The sequence below is a fragment of the Ictalurus furcatus genome, chromosome 13, assembly GCF_023375685.1.
Source record: "Ictalurus furcatus strain D&B chromosome 13, Billie_1.0, whole genome shotgun sequence".
Lineage (NCBI taxonomy): Eukaryota > Metazoa > Chordata > Actinopteri > Siluriformes > Ictaluridae > Ictalurus > Ictalurus furcatus.
In genome coordinates, this window is record NC_071267.1 from 12,538,839 (window position 1) to 12,563,980 (window position 25,142).

Genomic DNA, 25,142 nt, shown 5'->3' on the forward strand with positions numbered 1-25,142 from the left:
CAGAGACCGGGTCTGGGGAGCCACCCGTACCATCCAAACTCTGCCAACTAGAGCCTGCTGGCACGACTCCTCCCCCATTGCCACCACTTCCTGTGGCAGAGGTTCCTCCTCCTCCTGCCCGCTCTCTCTCTCCGGAACTACCAGTACCCACTGTGCCCACTGCACCTACACTGGACGACCCTGCTGCTCCTGCTGGAACACCTCCACTGGTGCTTCCACCCTGGGAATGTGCAAAATAGCGAGCAACCTCATCCTCACTCACAAACTCTGCCAGGATTGTGGTGTTGCCCAGAACACACCTGGCAAAACAGGAAAAATTGGAATTTTTTAAAGAGGAATAAAGCAATATGGTTAGATATAGAGTGAACACGTGTATATTTTGTATATTATATATATATATATATATATATATATATATATATATATATATATATATATATATATATAAATAAAAGATACTAACATGTGCAGTGCACTCTGAGCTTTGGCTGCTTCTTGGCGAGTACTGTAGCGAATCAGAGCACTGCCCTGGGTTAGTCCAAGGTGAAAGGTCAACAGAGGACCATGCTGCATACAGATAGTGCGCAGGGTGGAACCATCAATCTAAACATGAGAAGAGAATTTCATTACTTGTAAATTAATTCAACATGTTTGCTTTCTCTAAATTCAGTATAGTTAAGTATAAAAACTCTATGCAATATCTCCCCTCTCTCATGAACATACCTGAGGAGTAAGATTACTCAGCAGCAGCCAACAACTCCCCCTTGAGGCTCCACCATCACTCCATGCTGAGCCTGTTTAACAGACAGACACACAGCCCATCACCATTATTATCAAATATAGTCTATAAAATGATCAAAAACACTGACAATAATTAGTAATAATTCAGGAATAAAATTCTCTGATACTGTAGCAAACAAATCAATTAGAAACAAACACAACCTAAAAATAGCCTCATAGATATTAATGCCATTTTTGCTTCACAGGATGAGACTAAAGTCATGACAATACCAGATCCATATCTGCTTTCTTGGCTTCCTCCAGATCCACCCCAACCCCTCCCCAATCGTGGTGCTCCTCCAGCCCATGGGGACACAGAGGGCTGTTTCTGATTGGTCAGTCCAGGAGGTGGGCGTGGTAGCTGAGATGCATTTCGATTGGTCTTCCAAGGCTTGTTATGTCCAATGGGCTCAGGAGGCCAGCTTGGCTTGTACTCAGCATACTTGGCTGTTGGGACAGAAATGTAAATGAATCAAAGAGCCATTTGTTCATAGGGGGGAGGGGATCATGAAAAACTTCTGTCACCTGAATTGTGTGCATTGTTGAGGGGGCTGTCTGAGGCACTATAGGGCCAGGCACCAGGTGAAGGCAGCAAGGTGTTTAGGGAGGGGTTTGATTCTGGAGGACGGGGAGAGAAAAAAACAACAATTTATTTCACCTTAAATATTAATTTTGTCTTGAGTTTCATTTGGAAGAAGAGCCCTGAGCTGTACTGGTGTGAGTGTAGCTACCTGTGTTATCTCTTAGCAACTGGTGCTCAGTATCACTGAGGCTTGACACTGCAGATGAACTCAGCATACTCCCAGGGGTCATGTAGGGGTCAGATTCAGGATCAACACTCTGTATTCCTTTCCATGGCACCCCTGGCTGGAATTCTTCACCAACATAGTAAAGTAAATAATAATCGTTAAGAGAAAATATATATACACACTGATACTGAGATGAATCAGCAGCCATGATTTTGATTGAGAATTTTGGGCACCCTTATTAAAGATTGCTTTAAAAAGGTTATAGAAAAAATGTATTTGCTGTTAATTTTATTTAATTTCACAATGAAAACATGAGGGATATCAAAGATTTAACTGAAATAAATGTGTAATTTTTTTTTTTTTTTAAATATACAAATGTATCTTTTAACCAAAACCTCTTGTGTCACAATTATTGGCATCAATGAATTTAGTGCTTTGTGCAAGCTCTTCAACAGTTAAGGCTCTGGGTCACTGATCAAAAGGTTGGGGGCTCAAGCCCCAGGACCTCCAAGCTGCCCTTAACCCTCTATGCTCCAGGGGTGCCATTTCATGGCTGACCCTGCGCTCTGACCCAAACTTCCTAACAAAATTATTCCAAATAGTGGGTATGGAACTGGCGTCTAATTTTAGGTTATCTAATTGTAAACGTGCCGACACCAAAATGTCTCCAAGAGTAAACCCTGAATAAATTTTTGCATCTCTAATCACCCTCCTCACTGTGCGTTGGGGCAAAACACACTTGTGTCCTCTTCCAGGCAGGTTTGCTATGATGATATTTAAACTTAAAAGTATTGCCCTAACAGTGGACATGGGCATTTTCAGATGTGTAGCTATTTTTAGAGCCATTGCCAAAATGTATGAAGCGCACCTCATTTCCTTTGTAGTTGCATTACGTTTTGTCAATTTTGAGGAGTTTTTGTTAAAAGTTGATTTTTGATAAGTTTTTGCCAAGAACATATTAAATTCAATTAATGGTTAGATTTCAATTTTTTTTAAAAACCTTTTTTGCCAACTATACCAAATGAGCTAATATTCTCAGAGCTGACTGTAGGTAATTATGTAGCATTATATAAATGTTCCTAAAGAATATTTACCTGGAGGCCAGCTGGATGTTCCAGTCTTGGTTCCCATTTTGTTTCCAGGAGTTCTCTGCCAGCTGTCTGAGGACCCTTGGAGAGGGCCACCCAAACCTTCAGTGCCCAATATATCATACTGAGAATACGGGGAGCCTCCTCTCTTCAGAGAAGTAGCAATAGGGCCTAGGAATAACAGCATAAAGCAAAACATGGTTCTAAAAAAAAATAAATAAAAAACAACAAAAAAAAAAAAAAAAAAAAAAACACAACTCTTCCCACATCTAGAGGCTCCCTGTTGGGCAGCTCATAGAATAAACTCACCATTTTTGTGAAGTGCATCATCAGGAGAAGAGGGAGCCGGCGAGTGACCCTCCATCATCCATTTAAAGCGAGATTGCTGTCCACCACTTTCTTTCAAACCACCTGGACCACTGGCCATAGACCCCAACTCAAGACCAGAGAGATTCACGCCAGAACCAAACCCTGGGATTAAAAACATGAAAGATTAGGGGAGACAAAATGCTAGCTAACCTAGAAAGAGAGAGAAAGTATTAAAAGGTTAGCGTCACTGAAGAGGTCAACATGAGTACTCACCTGAATAGGCAGGTGATGATTTTTGATGCAAGTCTGTCACTCCGAGTCCAGGGTGAGACAGTGAATCGGACATGGGCATTTTTTGGCTACCACTTCCAAGATGAGATGGCGAAAGTTTAGAGCTTCCCCCTACATTGCCGATCTGCTGTTGCTGCTGTCTCTGCTGCTGGAGTACTGCCATGATTCTTGCAAGCTATTAAGTGAAAAAGCACAAAATCAACTTTGATTAGAAATTTTAAGTACATCAAGTGTCATACTAGGATTTTAGAGAGTTTTGGATTTATCAATGTTAAGGTAAAATCTGTGTTGCATTCAATGGTCCAAACCTGCTGGGGATCTGCTTGCTGACGCACATTCTGAGGGAACTTGCGCTGGTTCTGTAAGAGCTGCTGCTGCTGCTGTTGCTGCTGAGGTTGCTGCTGCAGGAGCAGCTGACACGCCTGTGATGAAGTGAATCAGAGAGTCAAACAACTATAAACTGCAAAAGCTAAGGGTTATATTTCTAGTTTACTGAAGGATAAAAAAAAAAAATTGAATAAACACATGACTTTAATGGTACAATGTCAGTTTAATTTAAGCTAATGAGCCCTGATACACCTGCTCTGACACTCACCAGCTGGAACTGGATGTGAGGGGGGTAGATGCTGCTGAGCATGGCGATATGTTGTGGGGACAGCTGAGGAGGGAAAACTCCTCCACCCACTGCTCCAACACCCCCACTCGGAGGAGGCATCTGCTTCAGCACTGAGCCTGGCACCTGGACAACATCAACCAGTTACACCAACAACCTTTTTAAAACCCACTGACAGGGTTACATTATTTAGATTAATATAACTATAAATGCATAATATTGAAATTGGCAGGTAATTAGTAAAATAAATAAATCAGCAAATAAATGGATTTAACCAATAATTCAAACAGATGTTTTATGACAGTTATTGTATTCAAGAAGGGCAAAATGTTTAGGTAACACCAGACTACTGTAAAATGTCTACTGGACCACAGATAGAGAGAGGGATCTCTGCTGTGTTTAAAAGAATGTTTGAGATTTGAGAAATATCCAAACAGATGGTCCACATAGTACAGCATAGGAGTGTTTAATTTGGGGGGGGGGGGGGGGGGGGGGGGATGTTCAGCTACAACCAGGATGAAAGCTACCTGCTTGACTAAAGAAAGACAAAATTGTTTCCCCCTCACTTTGCAAAAGCAATTATACAAGGTTCTTAAATAAGAAGCAAGACCAGAGGATGTCACCGTGGTCAAGCTCACTGCTACACAGACTCCAAATCTGCAGAACTAGCATAACTCATGACTCGCAGCCAATTTAATTTACTTGTATTAACCATATGCACCTTAACAAACGTTGACATTAAGGTAATGCTATTTTAAAAAATCACTTCCCTAATATTGCGCTGCTGATGTTAGAGACCGTGGTATTTTAAATGAACAGTTTTGTAAATAATCAAAATGCAGGATGCAAAGTTTGTCACGTATAACCCATACTTTGCAGCTCACCATGATCAATCACTGTTGTTCCAGCACAATAACTTAACAGCGGTCGGCAGCAGGAAGTCAGTCATTTCATTATTCACCTTGAATTACGCTGCATTCAAGGTGAAGTTGGAACTTTTAATTCGCTGCCAATAACCAGTAAAAGCCACCGAAAAGGCCCTTTGACTTGCAATTTCAACTTATCAACTTGGGATAGTCTTCACAACGACCAGATCCTTCCCTGTTTATGGAGTGACGTCAAATCAATATGGCCATGTACACTGCGAACCAGGTAAAGTCCCCCTTCTCTACTTTTAAATTAGTTTATAGCAGTATTGGCCTTAGATCGGTTAATAAACACAGTACTAGGTTAAATATATAACACTGGTTAGGTGCAGTTGTTATTAAATATGCACCAATGTGAGAGCTTTGGGCCAGTGTTGATGCATCATCTTTCTCTTACACATTTACTGAGGCAAATACATAGAAATGAATAAAATGCAGAAATTGGAATAATATGTACCTGGATTTTAGCATTATAAAAACTTATTCCATCTTGTACCAATGTTCTGAAGCATTTTTGACTGCATAGCTAGATTTATTTGTAATGTTTTGAGATGAGAGTTGTAGGCGAACACTGATTCATGGTGCCTTTTAAGCGGTAATATGCAAGTTGTAATATCATTTCCCTGTTTGGCATGTTCAGCATGCGAAGTGGAAAAAACCATGGACACCTCCATGACAGCGTGTCTTTTGTTTGTTCCGTCAGCGCACAGAAAGCTTATAAAAAGCTACTTTAACTGCACTTTTACAGTTATAGGCCTGAGTGACTAATGGTACTGTTCTATTATAGTGAACTTCAAAAATTGTTGTAAGATTTGGACAGAAATTGCAGTGCAGCAACAAAAGTGGACAATAGTGAGTAGCTTAGCAACAAGCTAACTGGCTAACATAAGTGATAACTAATGTTAATGATAACCTTCTCAAAACAGTGATTATTATAGCCAATATCAGGGTTCGTACAGATGCTTCATAATGAAATTCCAGAACTTTCAAGGACTTTTCAAGAGCTGTTTGTTTTTGTTTTCAAGGACTATACAAGAGGTGTCATTCAAACATATTCTTTATTTCTTCTTTTTTAAATCAATAAATAAATAAAACCCAATACAATTTTATATGGTGCTTTTTGCAGCCATGTTGGACTAAATTTGCATTTCCCAGCCATTGCTTCGTCTTCACTAGAACATCAAAATACAGGGTCTCCAAAAGTCTCCATACATAGGGAGATTTTAAAAATTTAGCAAAATTTCTCCTCAGGCTTAGTTTTTTTTGGTCCCCCTCAGATAGCCTTTAAGAAGGTCTTTGACAAATTAACAACGTATTGAAATCATTCTCATGGCTGGATTTGGAAGCTGTTGCAAGGTTGCGATGGACTTTAACAGGAAACATGGCAAGGACATCACACACAATACTGTTGCCAAACTGGGGGCCAAAATTGGGAGAGGCGATTCCATGTGTGTTTACAAAGAAATGGCAATCATGTAGAGGATGTTTTGTAAATAAAGTTACATTTGACAAAAAAAAATTAATTTCCCCCAAGACTTTTGGGACACCCTGCACTCCAGGTGAGTGACAGGAGCACTGTTGCCAACAACTTTCAATGAAAAATTGCTAAATTAGGTCATGCGCTAATCAGCATATATGTTACATCATTGCATCGTATTTGCATTCTGCCTAGTGTCAGCTCTTTACATCGGTTTGCTTCTTTCCTACTTTCTGTGCTCACATACTGTATTTTAATACAGTCGCATTCCCATTTACATATTTTTCTGTCTCTGTTGTCAGACAGTAGAACTAGTATGAAATGCGGCCCATTAAGACTACATGTTAACCAGCAGTCACTTCCAAGCTGCTGTTCTGCACTTAAAAAATAAAATCTGGATTTTAGAAAAACCACATCGTCTGACAAAATCACCAGACACATAAATTAAAGACAATGACTGTGCTGTGATTTTGGCTCTATGTACATGTAAAACGATCACTCAGAGAGAAAGTTAGAAGCGACAGAATGTCTCTTATTTTTTTCCTCTCACACTGAATGTGCTGCTCCTCTCCGCCCCTCACTGCGCAGAGTAGCCACACAGAGAGGTATACCTGCAGCAGGAAAGCAGGAGCTCGCACTAGCAAGGTAGTACTGCCCACTCTCTCATATGGAAAGTAGCTAAGGTTTGCCCAAAAAGTCGCCTTTTTGTCACTAAGTGCTTCTTGTCGTTAAAGGGGTCTGAGAAGTGGACCAGAGCTGTCTCTGTCAAAATGAGTGAGTGAATAGTGGGAGGAGGGGGAAGGGCTGCAGCAGGGTGCCATATTTTCAGTGAAAGGATTGTATTAGTGTTCTATCGAAAACAAAATTGTTACAGTTATTTACCGATTTTGTATTAATTTACTTTTTGTAATTCAAGCACTTTTTAAGCACCACTAGATTAAAAAATGGCTATTTTCAAGGTTTTCCAGTACTTAAACTTCAAAAAGCCAAGTTCAAGTATTTCAAGCACCTTGTAAGAACCCTGCCAATATGCATGAAAGGGCAAGAAAAGGTTCATGTATCTATCCAATACAAAAGAAACAGAAACTCTTACAATGGCAACAGGGACCGTAGACTGTAAAATAAGTAACTAAAAAAAATAAACGGATATGGTGCTGAATCTACATTCCAGTTAAGAGAAGCAAAATAAAACCTAAAAAGTAATGTACCTGAGGTGACAGGAACTGATGAGGCACTTGCGCTCGCACAGTTGGGTTTATGGGTGGCATCCCTGGCTGGTGCCTGGGCTGTGCCATTCCACTACCACTCCCAAATATATGACCACCCATCTGCAGACAGAGGATCATGAGAAAGTGAAAGTGTAAGCCAAAAAAATCTAAGTCCTGAATGCAAAAAGGGAATAAAGTGCTTACCAAGATAGAGAACAAACATCAGAGAATAGGAGGGAGAACAAAGGGGTAGTTTTGGGGGTGACATTTGGATTTGGGTAATGAAGGATTTATACACGCAACAATTAAAACTGGCCAGGGGTGATGTAGTGAGTTTGAGATGGGCTATGAGAGATACAGTGGCACAGCCTTACTTGTCTAGGGGGATTGGGGTGGTTGTACAGGGGAGAGGGCTTGAAGACAGTGGGCGGAGAATATGAAGAACAAGGCCTCTCCTCCCCAAGGCACCCATCCTGATTGGTGAAAGGCAAGGTCTGCTGATCACAGTGAGAGTAAAGCAGACAGGGCCAAATACAGGATTTGATCAAGAGGAAATAGGTGTAACAGAGAGGAATAGGTATGTGAAGTTAAGAAATGTGAAAGAGGAAAATATAAGGATACACAGGGCACCGAATTAACAATCAGAAATGCTAACCAAGAGACAAAAATATATATATTCAAATATATATATATATATATATATATATATATATATATATATATATATGGACAGGTTATGGTGTTACCTTGTCATAATAAGGCCCAGTCTCAGCAGGCCCCACCTCTTTGGAACCTGGTGAACGGAAGACTACTCCTCCTCCGCCTCCACGCCCTCCTTTGCGCATCTCTCCATTGTAGTCACTCAAACCCATACCTCGTTTATCACCATCCATCTTTTTATCTTGCGGAGGGCCAGGGGCCAGATCCAAAGGACGGCCACTGGGGTCCTCTCCCTATAAAACAGTCAACTCCATTAGTTTAATGATTTCACACTATACTATTGAAGTTCTACAAGTATTAAAACATTTTAACATATTTTCAGTTATTCATGTAATACTAACCATAAGCCCCATGTTTGAAAACTGTCTAGTCATAGGGTTCATCCAAGAGTCACCACCTTTTACTGAACCCTGAGGGTGACAAAGGACACAATTCTTTCATTCTAAACACCAAGTACAGCAGCTTCAAATAGTAGATGTACATCTTATTTAAGCTAGTGCAATAACCAGTTGGAAACTTAATTATCTTAGTATACCTTGTTAGCCTTCTTGCCTCCCCAGCCCCCAGAGTTGTATGAAGAGCTACTGCCTTGAGATCCAGTACTGTTCCACACAACACCGCCTTCATCCTCCTCCTCCCAGCTAGAGTGACGAGAGGCACTGACAGAGCCTTCTCTCTCACCCCAGCCTTCTTGCATAGACTTTGAACCTATTGAAACAAACAATATCCACTAAGTTCACTGGCTGAGAAAATCAGGGCTTTAAATTGTGGTCCATGAGTCTTTGAAGAAAAAAAGAAAAGAAAAAAAAAAGACTCTCATGAAGAGTGTCTGTGGATGAAATCTTGTCTCTCATGAAAGAACAGGTAACATCACTGATGGTTCACCACAGTGGCAGGCAGCAGACAGAACTGATTTCAGGAAAAATGAGTTAGCCAATGATATTTGAGGCTACAGTCAAGCCACTTGGGTTGGCCCACTGCTGACAAAAATAAGAAGTTTGCACGAGCAGAGCATAGAGATTTTTCCTCTGTGTATCCCCTTTCCGTATGTAAGCACCTATTTTCTGCTCACGGTTGGAATGGCGTGCGAGCTTCAATAACAATCGCATGTGCATTAATAACGTACTCTGATTTTTGCCACCATACCTCTGTTCCACAGGCTTTACCGTGAACACAGTGCATTGAGACATTTTCATAGCAGAGCCACTTGAAATAATTCAGCCACTCTCTTCAAAAACTGTAAACCTTCTTTTCCGCTGGTGGATCCACATTCACCACATGATCGCCATCACCAACTCCAGGAGTTACATTATCTGTAACTTTAGGTGGCTTGCTCTCAGTGTTCTTTTCATTTTCTCTCTTCAGCTCTTTATATTTTGTGCGCAAGTTAGCTCACTGTCATGTGACAATGCAGCGCAGTGAAAGGGAGCGATTGTCAGCTAATATTAACCAAATCTATAATGTGCATTAAAGTTAAAAACGTAAAAAAGTTTAATTGGTTATGTAACACTGGATAGAATGGTGGACCGGTCACTGTATCAGCTCACAGCAGGCACATATTGAGTAGTAATTAACAAACGTTTTGTAGAGAAATTAAAACACATTGTACCACAACAATTATTTGCACTTGCACAAATGCTCCCAAATATATTTTAAGATCGCAGAGATTTCGGGAGCATATGTGGCCAAAATGGTCGCAATTCTGAACCTTGGTGAGACCAATAAAATTTGTGGGGTGTTTTTGGCTCATAACTAGAATATCAATTGCACTAAATTGTAATGCAGGAATGCAGATTCCTCACCAGACTTGATGGGGTTGGGGGGATTTCCCCAACCTGATGCATTCCCAGCATCATCTGGATCACCCCAGCCAGTGGACGTTTCAACAGGCTTGCCCCAAGCTGCAGTGCCATTGTCCACACATGGACTAGAGGGAGAGCTGCTTCTGCCCCATCCGGATGGAGCTAGTAATCAGTCAGAGGAAGATTCATGGAAAACATTGGATAGCGCACAATTTATTAATAATATTTACATATTACAGTCTATTAAACTACTAACTGCATCAGTGAAGAGTATCCACATGTACAAAATAGCTAAGTAAAATAAAAATTGTGCTAGTTCCACATACACAGTGCTTCCATTCATCTGACTGGTTAATAGTTGAACATGTCTAGTAATCCACTGACCAGTCCAAATTAACTGTGGCTACCAGATCAATTAATTCCATTGTAACAACTAGCAAATACCATACTTACCCATTGCTGGGCCCTTATTGGAAGAATGTGAGAGGTTCATGTCCCTATTCCCAAGGCTTGTAGGTACTACTCTTCCTGGCATAGGTGGAGGTCCCTGCTGCTGAGACTGCATTGGTTGTGCCTGTCCAGAAGAGCCACTGTTCTTGTCCCAATAATTGACATAGTTGTAATTATTGGGATCACCCCAGGCAGATGTTCCATCGTCTATTTCCTTTTTCCTACTAATAGACTGTGGAGAAGGTTCCTCCCAACCACTTGGCTCTGAACTGCTCCCAGGGCCACTGGATATTTGGGGTATGGGTCCTGAGGCCCACCCTGAACTTTGGCTCGGGGCTGAAGGACCTCCTTGTCTTCCCCAGCCCCCTTGCATAGCCCCTGTGTCCAGTGTCTGTGACTGCTGGGGCTGTGATTGTTGCTGCTGTTGTGCCTGACCTTTCAGAGAGGTCGACTGGCTGTTTGGCATCTGTGAACTGTGTACATTCCCACCCCAACCCGCGTGAGATTTGCTACCTAGTTCTCCCCCTCCCCCAACTCCGGCTGTGTCAGTACCTCCCGCTCCCCAAGTTTTCCTTGGTGTGCCTTCATCCCAGCTTCCCCATGTACCTACTTCTGAGTCTACACGTGTACCTCCATTATCCTTCCCATCACCCCAAGTCCCACTGCTTGCTTTGGTCTCCCGCTCCCCCCATTCACTACCACTTCTCTGGCCCCAGTTCCCCCCATCCCCTCTACCTATTTCATTCCAACCTCCGGTCCCTTTCTCATCCTGATTATTACCCCACTCTTCACCACCTCCTACTTGAGTACCCTGTTGTCTAAAATCTCCCCATCCACTTGATCCACCCCCTGTTACCTTATCTCTCCACTCTGGACCCTCACTGCCCCAACCTTTTCCTTGTTTCTCAGATGGACTTAACTCTCCCCAGCCTCCTGAAGGCTTGTTCTGTCCCCCTGCTAACTGACCCACTCCACCACCAGATTGTGAAACACCAGGGTTTTGGATACTGTTAGCAGCTGGCTGTGGACCTCGATTAGGCAGAGAGGAACTACTGCTGCTGCTACTACTACTGTTATCCCAGCCTTCACGTGGTGAGACAGACTGGGGTGTGAGGACTGAATTGGAGTTCAGGTTGGTGTTCTGAGATTGACCAGAATGCAAAGACGAGGATGACGGGGCAGTGGTTGAAGTGACCGTAGAGTAGGGTGGAACATGGCTTGGAGCTGAAGATCTGGCTCCGCTTGCTGCTCCTCCTTCTCTTTCCAAGTCCCATGCCACATTCTGTCGGATCTGTGTCTGCCCCCATCCTGAATTGGACAGCACTCTGGGGTCCAGGTCAGGCCGGTTGAGCAGATTCTGTAAGGCCACTTCAGCATTTGGAGGCTGATGAGAGCGGTGGTGGCCATGGTGCTGATTGCCATTTCTTGAGTTTCCCCCACCACTGGAGGATGAGGTTCCTCCCCCACCCCTGGTTCCCTGTCCTCCCCACTCATTGGAGTCTCCTGTTCCTCCATCTCCAGAACCTTTCTGATTGTCCCAAGCTCTTGTCATAGTTGAAGTTGTGGAGGAAGAAACTGAAGGGTTTCCAGCACTACCACCACTGGTGCTGCTGTTACTGCTTGAGCCATCTCCATTTCCCCCAGCTGGATTGCCAACACTATTTGAATTACCCCATTCACCAACTCCCCCATTCCATGCTCCCTGAGATCCAGTGCCCCATGTACTCCCAACTGCAGGCCCTCCTCTGTCGTCCTGTCCACTGAACCCCCATGAGTTTCCCCCTTCAGCAGATACAGAACTACCCTCAGCTCCACCCTCCCATGCATCAGTTCTTGAGGCACCCGTTTTGGAATTTGCAGGTAAAGGCTGAGCTCTCCAAGTAGATGAAGAGGTGGAAGAAGAAGATGATGCTGAAAGATCCCCTCCCCCAGTACTTCCACAGTCTCCATCACCCCCATCCACAACTGCTGCGTTTTTTGGTCCTGCTCCTGGCTCCAGTGCTGTACCACCCCATTCTCTACAGGATGGCTCTATGTCTCTATATTGCATTTGGTGAAGTTGGTGCTGATGAGACGGTTGATTCACAGAAAGAGAGTTGTTGGCAGACAATGATGTTGAGCTTTGGACAGGAGTGGAGCCACCCTCTGTTGTAGCTGCCCCAGCCCCATCTGGAACCAGGGCTGGCCAGGCAGAGGGGTTGGCATTAGGGTTAAAGTTGGCACCTGGAAACCCACAGTTGACACCAATGGAGCACTCAGTCCCTGAAAGAGGGGAGGCTTTGGATACGGAGGGCAATGATCCTGCTGCTACTGAATTTCCACCTGTGGCTCCCTGGGACCCCCACACAACACTACTAGGCTGCATACATTCATTGGTTGAACAGGAGGATGTAGGTGGAGAAGGGCTACCAGAACTGACACCTTTCCCACCATCATTTACTCCTCCCAGAACTTTTGTTTGTTGCCTTTCACCCCATGAGGCACTACAGTTTGGCATTCCAATGCCATCTGCACCTCCAGAAACGGCTTTATCTCCTGTTCTGGCTACATCCCCAGCAGCAATACTAGGCCATTCCTCCAGGTCTGACCCATCCACTATCACCTTCTCCCTGCCCTGAGAGAGGGGTTGGCTACCAGAGCTCACCCCCCACATGGAATTTGCATAATTTGTAGTAGTAGAAGAAGCAGCGATTGATGAGGAGGATGATGTGTGGGGCAGAGAGGAAGCAGCTGGACCTGCAGAACCCAAGCTGGTATCTGTCAAAATAAAAGAAGAATAACAGAAATCTCTTCAGAATACCACAATCAGTAGCCTCAATTTCTAAATTAAAAAAACGTAATGAAGTTTCTGTTCTACAGTACTTTTCTGTTGCACACTACTTTTCATATGTGTAATGTCAAAGTATACATTTACTACACTTCTAATAATAACAATCACTTTGACACATACAACATATACAATGAACACCTTCATCTTCCTATTTAACAAATGAATAAGTGCAGCCTAGTAGTAATTTTGGGGGGTCCAAACCACCAGATCACATTTCAGTTCCACCCCTAAAATCATGTAGTTATTTTATATAAAAGACTTGTTCTGTAAACTAGAGATCGACCGATATTTGAGCATTTTTCCATAATCGGATATCGGTTTTGTAATACAAGATCCACCGATAAATGGCACCACGTTGTGGGTGTTTTGATTTAGCATTGTGCGCAGGACCGCCATTGCAGCACTGTATCTGAGAGATGTGTGCACAGGTAAAGTATACTTGCTTTGCTTTAATTAATAAACTTTATTTACCATAGCAGCTATTAATGCACCAATAAAATGCGTTACATAAACACTTGATACGCTGTTTAAGCAGCTTGGTAATCTGTTTACTTACCTCATCAAAGCTTTTATTTATAATAATAAAAAAATAAAATAAAAAAAACAACAAAAAAAAAAAAACGACACTTTAGTAACAGTGCACTTTATTTTTTATTCTTTGCAATCTTTCAGACCGCTCTTTATTGGTGTATAAATAAGATATTTTTTGTTGTTGTGTATGCAAGAAGGAAGTGAAATTGACAAAATTGTTATAAATAAAATGGTTTGTTCAGTTCAGTGGTGTTGTAATCATTGTGTCAAAAACAGAAGTAAAACAATAAATAAATATCCGTTCTACATATCGGTTACATAAACATGCAAATAATCGGGATTGGTATTGGTTATAAAAAAATTTAAAAATCCACATCGGTCGATCTCTACTGTAAACCAAATCAAAGACAGTTACCTGAGGCAGTGGCCACTGTTGCATTGGGGCTGTCTACCCCAATGTTGCCTCCTCCCAGCAGCATGGAGGACAATGGTGGCTGGCCCCTCTTCAGTAGCACTTTGTGGTCCTGCTGGCAACGGAATCGAGGGGGCACTTCACGGGGCATGTAGCGTTGTGGGGCCTGGGTACTGGGGGAGGGCTGTCCGTTGGCCACCGCCGACCGCTTAGCATTGTTCCCACCCTGAGGGGGGGCACCAGCAGCCGGGGTGGCAGTGGAGGATGTTGTAGAAGAGATAGGGCCAGGGCTGGGAGAGACCGAGCTGGGAACGGCAGGAGATTGGGCAGATGGGGTCTTGGTCAGTTCTGGCACTGTCGTGGGAAAACCAGGAACATTTAGGGGAATTAGAGAAAGCCACATTGAAGTTAACCAAAATCTAGGACAAGACAAAAACAAGACCTACAAATAATGCAGCAGAGAAGAAATATGACCAGTAACATTATGACAGGAAATTACACAAGTATGTAGGTATATTTTTGTACAAATTATAAAAATGGAAGCCTTACGGACAGAGACATCACTGATAATCAGACACAGAAACCAAATTTAGACCATTACGGGAGATGGAAAATTACCTTTGTTTTTTTGCTCGACCACCTGAAATGTAAGAAGTATAAATGTCAACAAAGTGAACTGGCAACACAATCATATTTACAACTCAGAAAATCTCTAAATTCCACAATTATTTGAGATACACACACATATATATATATATATATATATATATATATATATATATATATATATATATATATATATATATATATATATATATATATATATATTTTTTTTTTTTTTTGGAGGGGGCTTATTAACTTCGTCTAATTAATTAGGAAAGCATATCTAATCAGTATGTTTTGGGAAAGTCTCCTGGTCAGAGCTACTGCTCAACCAAATCCAACCTTGAGGAAGCTGTGTATCTGTGTGTATATGTGCGCGTATGTGTGTCGGTGTGTGTGTGTGCACTCTGTTGTCATAGGATGTTCGGAGGTCAACTGATCATTTGACGAGACAACTGGAGCCTAAAAACTCAGATTGATGACCTCAGGGGTTCACGGTGTCTCTAAACCAGGATGTGACTGACGTACAGATAACCGATGAGGATATTCTTCTGACTCTCAGCCCATATGTGGAAATTTCCTATCTTTATCTATGCCTTAACCAATCAGAATCATTCAAAATGACATCATGACTAGCTTAGTGATTGTGTGAGAGTATAATTGTTTCTGTAATGAGTGTGTACGCAGAGCGGCCTACAAACTCCTTGCTGAGTGTTGAAGCTGACTTCTGCTGATGAGACTGCAACCTATTCTACAGTAAAATTTTCTTCAATTGACTGCATCTCTTGACTCCTGGTCTTCAGTCATCATATCTGGTCCCATCTGGGTCTTTAACTGTAAAATTCCCCTACAGTTCTGGTGGAGAAAACGGGCAATCATTCTTTGGTAACATTCCTGGCTAATCAACAAACAAGGTAGGCAGATTTTATTTATTTTCTGCTGGTTAGTGCTGTCTGGGTGAAAGAAGTTGAGAGAAAGGGGTAGGATAGGCACACTCAGGGGTGGGTGTGAAGCACCAGCCAGGAGTGGGCTGGTGTAATGGGAGCAGCTATATGCCAGTGCCGGTACCAGTACCAGATAGGCACACTCAGATGTGGGTGTGAAGCACCAGCCTGCAGTGGGCTGGTGTACTGGGAGCCACCGCTATATGCCATTAGCGCATAAGTCCGCACTCTCTGGGAAGAGGTGAAAAGCGGACAGAACATAGCCCCTGTAAAGTTTAAAGCATAAAAACCTGATGGAGAGTGGTTTTGCTTGATGTACCCTGGCAGTGTTTTAAATTTGATAAATGTTGTTTAAACCCAAAGTACTGTGGCTGAATAAGAATTTAAGAATAGTACATAAAAACCGACGTAGTGTGGTTTTGCCTGACGTACTGTGACAGTGCTCTATTTTTAAAAAGGGGGTGAGGTGCACCTCGTGCTTAATGTTTACCACCTCCGAGAGTGAATAGACACTAGATGCCAGTAAACAGTGTAAAATCTCGAACCTGACTCTCAATCTCTTCCAAAGCAGATGGGAGATTCCCAAGCTTAGTGATTCAGGTAGTCAGGAATAGAGTTTTAGCCTTAAGTTAAATAAGACAAAAATAGAAATAGGGTTGTTTTGACAGGGATGCATCAGGAACGAGCATGAAAGATAAAATTGTGGCCCTAATTGGATTGGACCAATACATGTTAAGTTTGGAGAGTGGTTTGCGATTTCGTCAGTAGAACTCAGCTTCAACCTTGGGTAGATGTTCAGCTCATAAGGCGGTACATGCTATGGGACCAGATTGTGAATCAGTGGATGAATGTAAACAAGATTTTCCAGTCTGCCTGCAGAACAGTGAACCCTGCTGAGGAGAAAACGCGACTGCTGAAGTTGACGAACAGCCTGCACCACCAGCTGGAAAAGACAAAATCAACGCCCTGTTGCAAGTGTGAGGTTGGAGAGCCCTTTCCATGGGGACCAGAATTTTTAGTATCCGGGATGTCCATGATGGGGTGAAGAGACAATTGTAACCCACCAGGGGAGCATGCGTCACCACTCCGCTTCCCGTAGCAGCCTCACTTGGTAGACCAGATGTGGTGGTATTGGACCCCACACTGGTCTAAAACGGGTGGATTCTGGGACTGGTGGACCACTGAAGGGTAGATTGTGGAATCCCCTGCCTCTTCAATCAATCAATCAATATATATTTATATATTGAGTGATTTGTAAGAAGTCATTAATCAGCATTTATCTTTCAAAATATCAAATGATTTTTATGTCTTCTTCAAGCTTATGAGACTTACTATTCTTAGCTACAGCATTTACTTTACATCTTCAATCACTAGAGAATAATGACGAATATTGTCTGAACTCCTTACTGAGAGAAAGTATATCTAATCAGTATGTTTTGGGAAAAAGTTTCCTGGTCAGAGCTACAGCTCAACCAAATCCAACCTTGAGGAAGCTGTGTGCGCGCGCATGTGTGTGTGTGTGTGTGTGTGTGTGTGTGTGTGTGTCGGTGTGTGCGCACTCTGTTGTCATAGGATGTTTGGAGGTGAACTGATCATCCAATGAGACAACTGGAGCCTAAAAACTCAGACTGATGACCTTAGGGGTTCACGGTGTGTCTAAACCAGGATGTGACTGACATCCAGATAATCGATGAGGATATTCTTCTGACTCACAGCCCATATGTGCAAATTTTCTAACTTTATTTATGCCTTAACCAATCAGAATCATTCAAAATGACATCATGACTAGCTTAGTGATTATGTGAGAGTATAATTGTTTCTGTAATGAGTGTGTACGCAGAGCGGCCTATGAACTCCTTGCTGAGTGTTGAAGCTGACTTCTGCTGATGAGACTGCAACCTATTCTACAGTAAAATTTTCTTCAATTGACTGCATCTCTTGACTCCTGGTCTTCATTCATCATATCTGGTCCCATCTGGGTCTTTAACTGTAAAACTCCCCTACACCACCACCCCTACACCACCACCCCAAAGTGAATTATTTTCATATAACCATGCAATCCGACATGTTATTTCATACTTGTTTAGTAATACTAAATTGTTTGTGTATCCCTAGAAAAACAAAGCCAATGAGCATAGTGAAATTTCTGGAGAAACTCTAAGAACCTCTCGGTCATATTCTGGCCAATTAATAAATGTAGTGCAGTTTGATGGTTCACAAAAAATTCAGGTGCCACATGCCAACATGTAACTCAAAACACCAGCTGCCTATCTCAAGTTCGTAGCATCATCTTTACCTTCTGTGAGGTTTCCCTTTTCCTTTTATCTTCCTTCTTCCTTTTCTTGTCTTCCATGAACTGCTGTTCCCTTTCCAGACGCTCCTTTCTAGTGAGATAAAAAAAGCACTGCAAATGTTAACTCCACTTTACTGGTACATGTAAATTAAAATGAACAAATCAATTCATTTGGGCAACTGAAAGGCCTTTGAATACTTCAAACGTATGTCAACGGAAATATTCTAGTACTGCCTAAAGTGAAACAAGTGTGTTGACTAATAATTTTGCTAGAACTCCATTCAGCCACCCGCCCATTTCCTCATGAGCATTTCTGTGCAACAGATAGTGCGCAGCTTCAGCTGAACAACACCGTCGTGCCCACAACACCATATTTGGCGAAATTTATAAATATTTGGCTAAAACCTGTAAAAGCAAAACGTTAAACGCATTAACAAGTTAACCGCTGAAATCTGCCCCAAAGCCCAAGGCTGCAAACAAACTGCATGAGCTTAGCAACTAAAGGGCTGTTATCAAGTATGCTCACGCTAGCTAATCCACTCGAGGCCTATTGAACAAGGAATTCAAACTTAATTTACGATTGTAAGCAAGTAAAGGCTCACCCACTCTGAGCAACCTGCACTGGGTTCACCAGTCAAATGAAGCAGCTAGCTAGCCAGCCACATACCGAATATAAATAAGCAAAACTCCCGCTAGCTTGCTAGTTAGCCGGCTAGCCAAATATTTACGGTCCGCTGTCAAACAAACACACCGCGTTCAAACGTTTTATCGTCCTGGCTCTCAAATAATCGCTGAACACATTATGTGCAAACGACTTTCTAATACTGGTGTGGGCTTTATAATCCGAGCTGGAAAGCTCGGTAATCACTGAAGCTGGAAAACCGAGTAACTTGCATTAGCTTGGCTAGCTAATTATGCTAACGGTAGACAGACTAGCTCACTCTCTCTCCTACCGTCGACTCGGATAGGCTTGTAAACATGTTTAATTATGCATAAGTCTTTGGTTCTTCAGACGCACACAAATACCACTGGTTTAACAAGCAGCAATATGATAGTTTGTTCGCTAAAAAGAACCACTTACCCCAGGAATTACATGAACTGTAGCTAGGAAGCTAGCTACTGCTAAAGTGCTTCAGTGCGAAATTGTAAATTTTGAGGCATTCGAGGCGAAATCCAACACACTCCATTAAAAATACCCAGCGATGCGGCTAATTGTGGAAACGAGTCCCCCACAGTGCTGTTTGTAACTATGCAATGCGATAATGTAAACGAAGGAAAGACCAAACTGGTTTTAAAGCACTGAAAAGTCAGTTGGTTGACGGTCGGCCATTTTACTGCTCGGGTATGAATTGTGTGTGAGAGCAGCGCGCTGTCGGAAGGGGGGGGTTAGCAAAGGGAAAATTTTGACCTTCAGTATTAAAAGTCCACAGATCGCTATTGACCAAAGAATGACCTGCACTCCGGTTTTTTCACTCTTTTATTCACCGATTATATACATAAAATCTAGGGTGAGCAAATCCCTTCCCACTGACATTGACAACAGGTTACATGTAGGAAGCTTCTCTATTCATACAATGACGTCATATTTCGAAACCCATTCACTACAATCAAAAGCTTTGTCGCGGAAAAATACAATAAAATAACTTAGAGTCATCAGGAATATCTATCTATCTATCTATCTATCTATCTATCTATCTATATATATATATATATATATTTATATCTGTCTCTATAGAATACATCGGTTTTTCTTGTAAATATTCAATCGCAAACTGCAAAAATAATGCTGTATTGGTTGAGTCTTCAGACGACTGGATGTGATTTTTATTACTGCTAGTATTTATTTTGCATTCAGTACGTTATATAGCAGGTAGTGTGACCACGCCCCTCCAGTGCGTCACCAAACACGCTCCGCCCATATATAAGTGTAAGGGCGGGGCTGCAAACACACAGAGACACAGAGGTAGTCCATCGCGTGGGAGTGAATCAAACTGAGGTCTGTTAACTTGAGAGTGTTTAAAAAGAAACTTCAACGTTTCCAGATTTCGGGGTAATATTTTGGTGACATGGATACTGTAAAGAAGTTTACGAGAATAATTATGACTAGTCACGAATCAGTTGGATTTTATTATAATAGCCAAGCGTGGTAGTTTGTTATTTAGTTTTTTTTGTTGTTGTTTAAATCCTCGATGCTAGTGATGTATAGGAAAAAACCGACACCTAACTTGTGTTTGCTCTACAAGTTTCCACCAACATGAATGCGCCTGATCATGCCTTTGATTCTCATTACCTGCAACAGATTCATGCACAGTGATGATCTGGTTTATGTGAGGATGCCAGATTGTATTGTAAAATGGCCTAACTAAAATAGAAAAAGTGGGATTGGTACGAAGGAAATGCTGAATTTATGCAATTCACTCAATATTGCATTCAGCTGTATAGTGCTATAAAGTAACTAAACCTATGTACCTTGTTGCTTAACTTCAAATGATGTAAGGAACAGGCTGCTGGTGTTGGTTGTCTTCATCAGGTAACTAACTTGAAAAAGGGATGGGTCCACACAAAAGAGGAGAGAAGAGGAGAAAAGAAAGAGATCTGGTAAAAATGGAGGAAGTTGAAGACTCAGCTGAATTAGGTGAACCATCAGAAGACGGCACTGCAGAAATGGTGAGGGAAAAGAAAGGAAGGACTGAAGAACAAAAAAAGTACATTGGTGCTCATGTCTCCATAGCAGGTAAGACACACAGAGCACATTTCTACTATAATTGTAGTAAAATTAGTAAAATATAATAAACTCTTTATATTTTGAAGGAGGCATATGGAAAGCAGTTGAAGCAAGTGTAGACATGGGGGGTCACAGTTTTGGATTATTTTTGGGTTCCCAACGAACTTGGCAAAGACCTGCCCTTGATCAGACTGCTGCAGTGAAATTCCAGCAGGCATGTACTCAACACGGCTTTGATCCAAAACAGATTCTGCCACATGGATCTTACCTGATGAACTGTGGCTCTCCCAAGGAAGGTCTGTCCACCACATGAACATGCTATTCCCCCAGGTGATAGAAAACAAACATATGTTAAAGGGACACTCTGGCCAAAATCAAGAACGTAATACACCGTACAACTGTTATAAACGTACAAACCTACTTGAATCTTACAGTAGTGACACATTAGTCTCTAGAGCAATATTTTCTGGTTTGAATACTCTGTTTTCACCTGCTGTATGATTGGCCAGTGATTCTTACTCACCAGCACTATATAACTAACGATTGGCTGCTTGTGGTGAGTATTTGTACTTGCTGTATGACCTGCGTATTATACTGATCAGTACAGATTATCAATGTACTGTATGTAATAGCAACAACACAAAAGTGTAAATCCTGCCAAAAACTGAGACGCAACTTGGAGATGCAACTTACAATATGCGACTGTGCAAGACTACATGACAAAATAATAATAGTTTTACGTCATAGTGCACGTTTAACAACTGACATGTTTGTTATATATTAAGTCATTACAGGTAAAGTTTGACATAGTGACATGCTCTCTTACATAAGTCTTACATAGTGCATGCTGATATTCTTCATTTTTGCATATTTTGATACTGAAAAAGAAATCTTATATTCTGTATACAAATGGCAGGTTGTGCTATATACTGAGTGCTTAATTTTTTCAGCAGTGTTTATTAGATGCTATTTGTTGGCAGTTTCATTCTAATGGCAAAGTTTAGATTGAAGTACTTTAACTTAAGCTGCTGATATTTATGATTATCATAATTGTCTTAAATAAAGGGGGCATTCTATTTAATAGAAACTGTAAGAAGTGGGAAAAAATGGAGGAGATCTAAAGGGAAAACTAAATTTATGGCACCAGCATCTGTGTAAAAACTTAAAAGCAGGTTAAGAAACTGTTGTTTGGGATGCTGTGCTCTTTCTTACAACTTAGATGTATTTGCTAAGAGCCAGGCCATGCTGGTTGATGAACTCAGTCGTTGCAGTGTTTTGGGCCTCACTCAGTTCAACTTCCACCCTGGGGCCTCCATGGGCTCCAGCAAAGAGCAGTGCTTCGAGAGGATTGCCCAAGCTATAAACCATGCTCACCAGCAAATACCTGCAGTCTGTACCGGTAAACTAATTGCTAATGGACCCCAATAATTAATTAGCTAGAGTGTGTATTTTTAAGATAAATTGGGCCATAGACATAAAATGTTTATTAACTCACTGTCTGTTTTGCAACTAGTTCTTGAAAATATGAGTGGACAGGGAAGCACTGTGGGTGGACAGTTCAACGAGTTGAAGAGCATAATTGACCATGTTCGAGATAAGACTCGTGTTGGAGTATGTCTAGACACATGCCATGCATTTGCAGCAGGTGAGGAGTAGAGAAGTATGTTTTACCCTAGTAAGATTTATTTTTCTTTGTAAAAATATCAAATCCAACAGCATAATACCTATAAGACACATTGTTTTAATCATTCCCATGGCTCACATTAATATACAGTATATAGTTCAAATGTTGTAGGGAAACTCGACTTGTCTCTGCAGGTTATGACATTTCTTCAGCAGGAGGAGTGAAGTCTGTGCTTGATGAATTTGACCAGGTGGTTGGACTTCACTACCTGAGAGCTGTTCATCTCAATGACTCAAAAGGTGCCTTTATAAAATAGCAGTACCTTTATCTGTTTTTACTGGTTAACTAGTTGTCTAATTATTCCTTTTAAATACACTCTTCATGCATGTAGCAAAACTACTTTCTACTGCTTGTGTATTGCCATAATGTGTCACTTGCGCTTTACAGGTAAATTGGGCTGCCATTTGGATCGCCATGAGGACATCGGCCGTGGAAAGATTGGCATCTCTGCTTTCCGAAACATTGTGAACGAGCCTCGACTCGACAACATCCCTCTCATTCTTGAGACCCCTGGCCGGTAATTGTTAAAAACACCAATAGTCAAACATTCTCAATGAAAAGAATAGTCATTACTTGCTCTTTGGGTAATTTATATTTGTGTCCTGTGTCCACAGCCCAGGTTTTGAATATGCTGAGCAAATAAAGCTCCTGTATTCTCTCTGTGAGGACTAGAATGCATAGGGGCCTCTTCATTAGACAAGTATAAACATTTTGTGTCCTGTTTGATTCTACTCACATACTGTACATTTCATACAAACGTACAATAAACATAAATTGGGTTTAAATAATCTGTTAAGTATTAAGTGTAAGTGATTGTTTGCACATTTGGAATTTAGCAGTTTAGTCAGCAGAGGGAGCTGGAAACAAGGCTAAAATGATACACTAAGTAGAAACCCCGACTGTGAATCCTAAAATAGGTCTACTGATGCAATTCCGCTTTCATATTGTACTTTCATACATTTTAAAGAATTTACTCAATCACTACTTTTCTGCTTTCCCAGCCCTGAGAATTGTGAGAGTGAGTAATTCACTGTGATATTCTTCCTCTTTCCCCTATTCAGACTAATGCTTGTCCCTTTCGTTTACTATTAGCAGGAAATGCCATGTTTTTCATTTTATTCTTCGATTGGGTGTTATTGGACAGTTTAGGTTACTGATTGAAGTTGCAGTTCTTCTTGAGGGCACTGTGGAGGAAGAGGGTTAGTGTGAATTTTGACAGAAAAGGAAAGGTGCCTTGGTTAGGAAGTTTTCTCCGATTCACTGCCAGCCTACAGGAAATGCCAGTCACACACAAATCTGTTCTAGCAGCCTCGGCCTCTGGATTGGATCACTGGGTTAGACAAGACTGTACAGACTGTAGAGCAATAAAAGTTACAGTGATTGGCTTTATTTAGCCTTTGTCTGATATGTAGTTTCTCCAAAAGGCAGATACAAATGTGAATGAACACTGATATAACGCAATCTTTTGGAAATACAAATACAAAACACAGTATGAGTACAAGTTTTTCTCTGACTGTGATGGATTCCAAAAGGGATTTCTTCACAAGGCCTTTGCTTGATTCTAGGATACTAAAAATAATTCAAATTGCTTTTTGATTGCTTTCTCTCTTAAACAAAATTGATTAAAGCAAAACAGTAAGTAAAACCATTCTTTGACAAAAAATATATATTGACTTTTGCCCAAGACACAGTCAAGTGAGGCCAAACCACTTGTATGTGACAGAACTCCTGTTAAATAGAAGTGGAGCCTTTGCTTGCAATTAAAGCATATACTGCTTCATAAGTGGTTAACCTAAATGTCACACACAAACAGCTCTGGCAACCGCTGAAAGATTTTTTGAAAAAATGCCCATTAGACGTTAGCTGTACTTTGGGTGACTCTGGAATTAACAACTCAGTTACTGGGTATCATTTAAAGCTCAGCTGGATAAGATCACTGCGTGGAGGACTGGGACAGCCTGCCTTTTGGTAGGTAGGAAGGAGAGTGCATGTATCAGTCAGAGGTTCCAGTGGAAGTACCACACAGACTTTCTGTCATGTTCCTGCTCAATTTGCATTTCATACTCAATCACAGGTGATCTAATATACAGTACATAGATTTGCATATGACCAGAAGACCGAAGGCTCACTTGATTTGGATATGTTATTTTATGAAAGCACAAAAGCAACATGTGTAGCAAATTTATCTCAGAGAATGAGTTGGTCCACATGCAGCACAACAAAATCAGATGTGTAGATCTTCCTGTGCCCAAAAAATCAAGCAATGAAGTAAACATTCAGCAAGCGTGGCTGTATAAGGCCTTCTATTCCTCTCCACTCCTGCCCTTGACCAAGGAATGTTCCAGAGAGTGGTGGCTGGGAACGAGGCCGCGCAGCCTCAGACAGGCCATCACATGCAGCAGCCGCAGGCTCCAGTCCGGTCTTCTCTGAACCCTGCTGATTTGGTAAGCATTCAAAAGCCTGAGAGACTGAGTCTGTCTTTATAAATGCTCTGTTCTTTGTTTGGAAAAAGAAAATGAAGGAACATCACACAGCAGGGTTTTGCCTGTGTGAGAGGGTGATGGTGTGTAGTTTACAATGTTTGCAATTTATTTCGATTGTATTTGCATAAAAAAGTATTTCTATTTGTCCACAAATAAAAATAGCTGCACCGAAGTTTCATATTTCATCCCTGGTTTTCAAGTCACACTTGTTGAGTTGAGGCATT

The 25,142-nt window shown here is 41.6% G+C and overlaps 2 protein-coding genes across 5 annotated transcripts in view; one reads left to right on the plus strand and one right to left on the minus strand.

The window, feature by feature from the left end:
* The window catches only part of tnrc6ba (trinucleotide repeat containing adaptor 6Ba), a 21,544-nt gene extending 1,894 nt beyond the window's left edge, over window positions 1–19,650 (minus strand). The window contains exons 1-21 of the mRNA XM_053639728.1: window positions 19,108–19,650; window positions 18,030–18,117; window positions 14,805–14,826; window positions 14,190–14,540; window positions 10,417–13,170; window positions 9,964–10,125; window positions 8,697–8,869; window positions 8,503–8,571; window positions 8,188–8,394; window positions 7,442–7,561; window positions 3,813–3,956; window positions 3,526–3,639; window positions 3,200–3,392; window positions 2,927–3,088; window positions 2,624–2,788; window positions 1,512–1,655; window positions 1,306–1,398; window positions 1,012–1,227; window positions 724–794; window positions 464–603; window positions 1–299 (exon numbers count right to left, since the gene is read on the minus strand). The exon at window positions 1–299 is cut by the window's left edge and continues 1,894 nt beyond it. Of these exons, the coding sequence (XP_053495703.1) occupies window positions 1–299; window positions 464–603; window positions 724–794; window positions 1,012–1,227; window positions 1,306–1,398; window positions 1,512–1,655; window positions 2,624–2,788; window positions 2,927–3,088; window positions 3,200–3,392; window positions 3,526–3,639; window positions 3,813–3,956; window positions 7,442–7,561; window positions 8,188–8,394; window positions 8,503–8,571; window positions 8,697–8,869; window positions 9,964–10,125; window positions 10,417–13,170; window positions 14,190–14,540; window positions 14,805–14,826; window positions 18,030–18,086 (5,656 nt within the window). The 5' untranslated portion in view covers window positions 18,087–18,117; window positions 19,108–19,650. The remainder of the gene's footprint in view (window positions 300–463; window positions 604–723; window positions 795–1,011; window positions 1,228–1,305; window positions 1,399–1,511; window positions 1,656–2,623; window positions 2,789–2,926; window positions 3,089–3,199; window positions 3,393–3,525; window positions 3,640–3,812; window positions 3,957–7,441; window positions 7,562–8,187; window positions 8,395–8,502; window positions 8,572–8,696; window positions 8,870–9,963; window positions 10,126–10,416; window positions 13,171–14,189; window positions 14,541–14,804; window positions 14,827–18,029; window positions 18,118–19,107) is intronic.
* si:ch211-141o9.10 (probable endonuclease 4) lies at window positions 15,029–25,054 on the plus strand. Of its 4 annotated transcripts, none has more exons than XM_053639732.1 (8): window positions 15,029–15,703; window positions 20,557–20,760; window positions 20,838–21,047; window positions 21,971–22,150; window positions 22,265–22,396; window positions 22,570–22,674; window positions 22,823–22,952; window positions 23,050–25,054. In XM_053639732.1, exons 2-8 carry the CDS (start codon window positions 20,577–20,579, stop codon window positions 23,105–23,107), a joined length of 999 nt encoding a protein of 332 aa, XP_053495707.1. In that variant the 5' UTR covers window positions 15,029–15,703; window positions 20,557–20,576; the 3' UTR covers window positions 23,108–25,054. The 4 variants fall into 4 exon arrangements, with proteins under 4 accessions (XP_053495707.1, XP_053495705.1, XP_053495706.1 ...); XM_053639730.1 differs by lacking the exon at window positions 15,029–15,703 and adding an exon at window positions 19,949–20,022; XM_053639731.1 differs by lacking the exon at window positions 15,029–15,703 and adding an exon at window positions 19,966–20,076.
* Window positions 25,055–25,142: the final 88 nt, after the last annotated feature.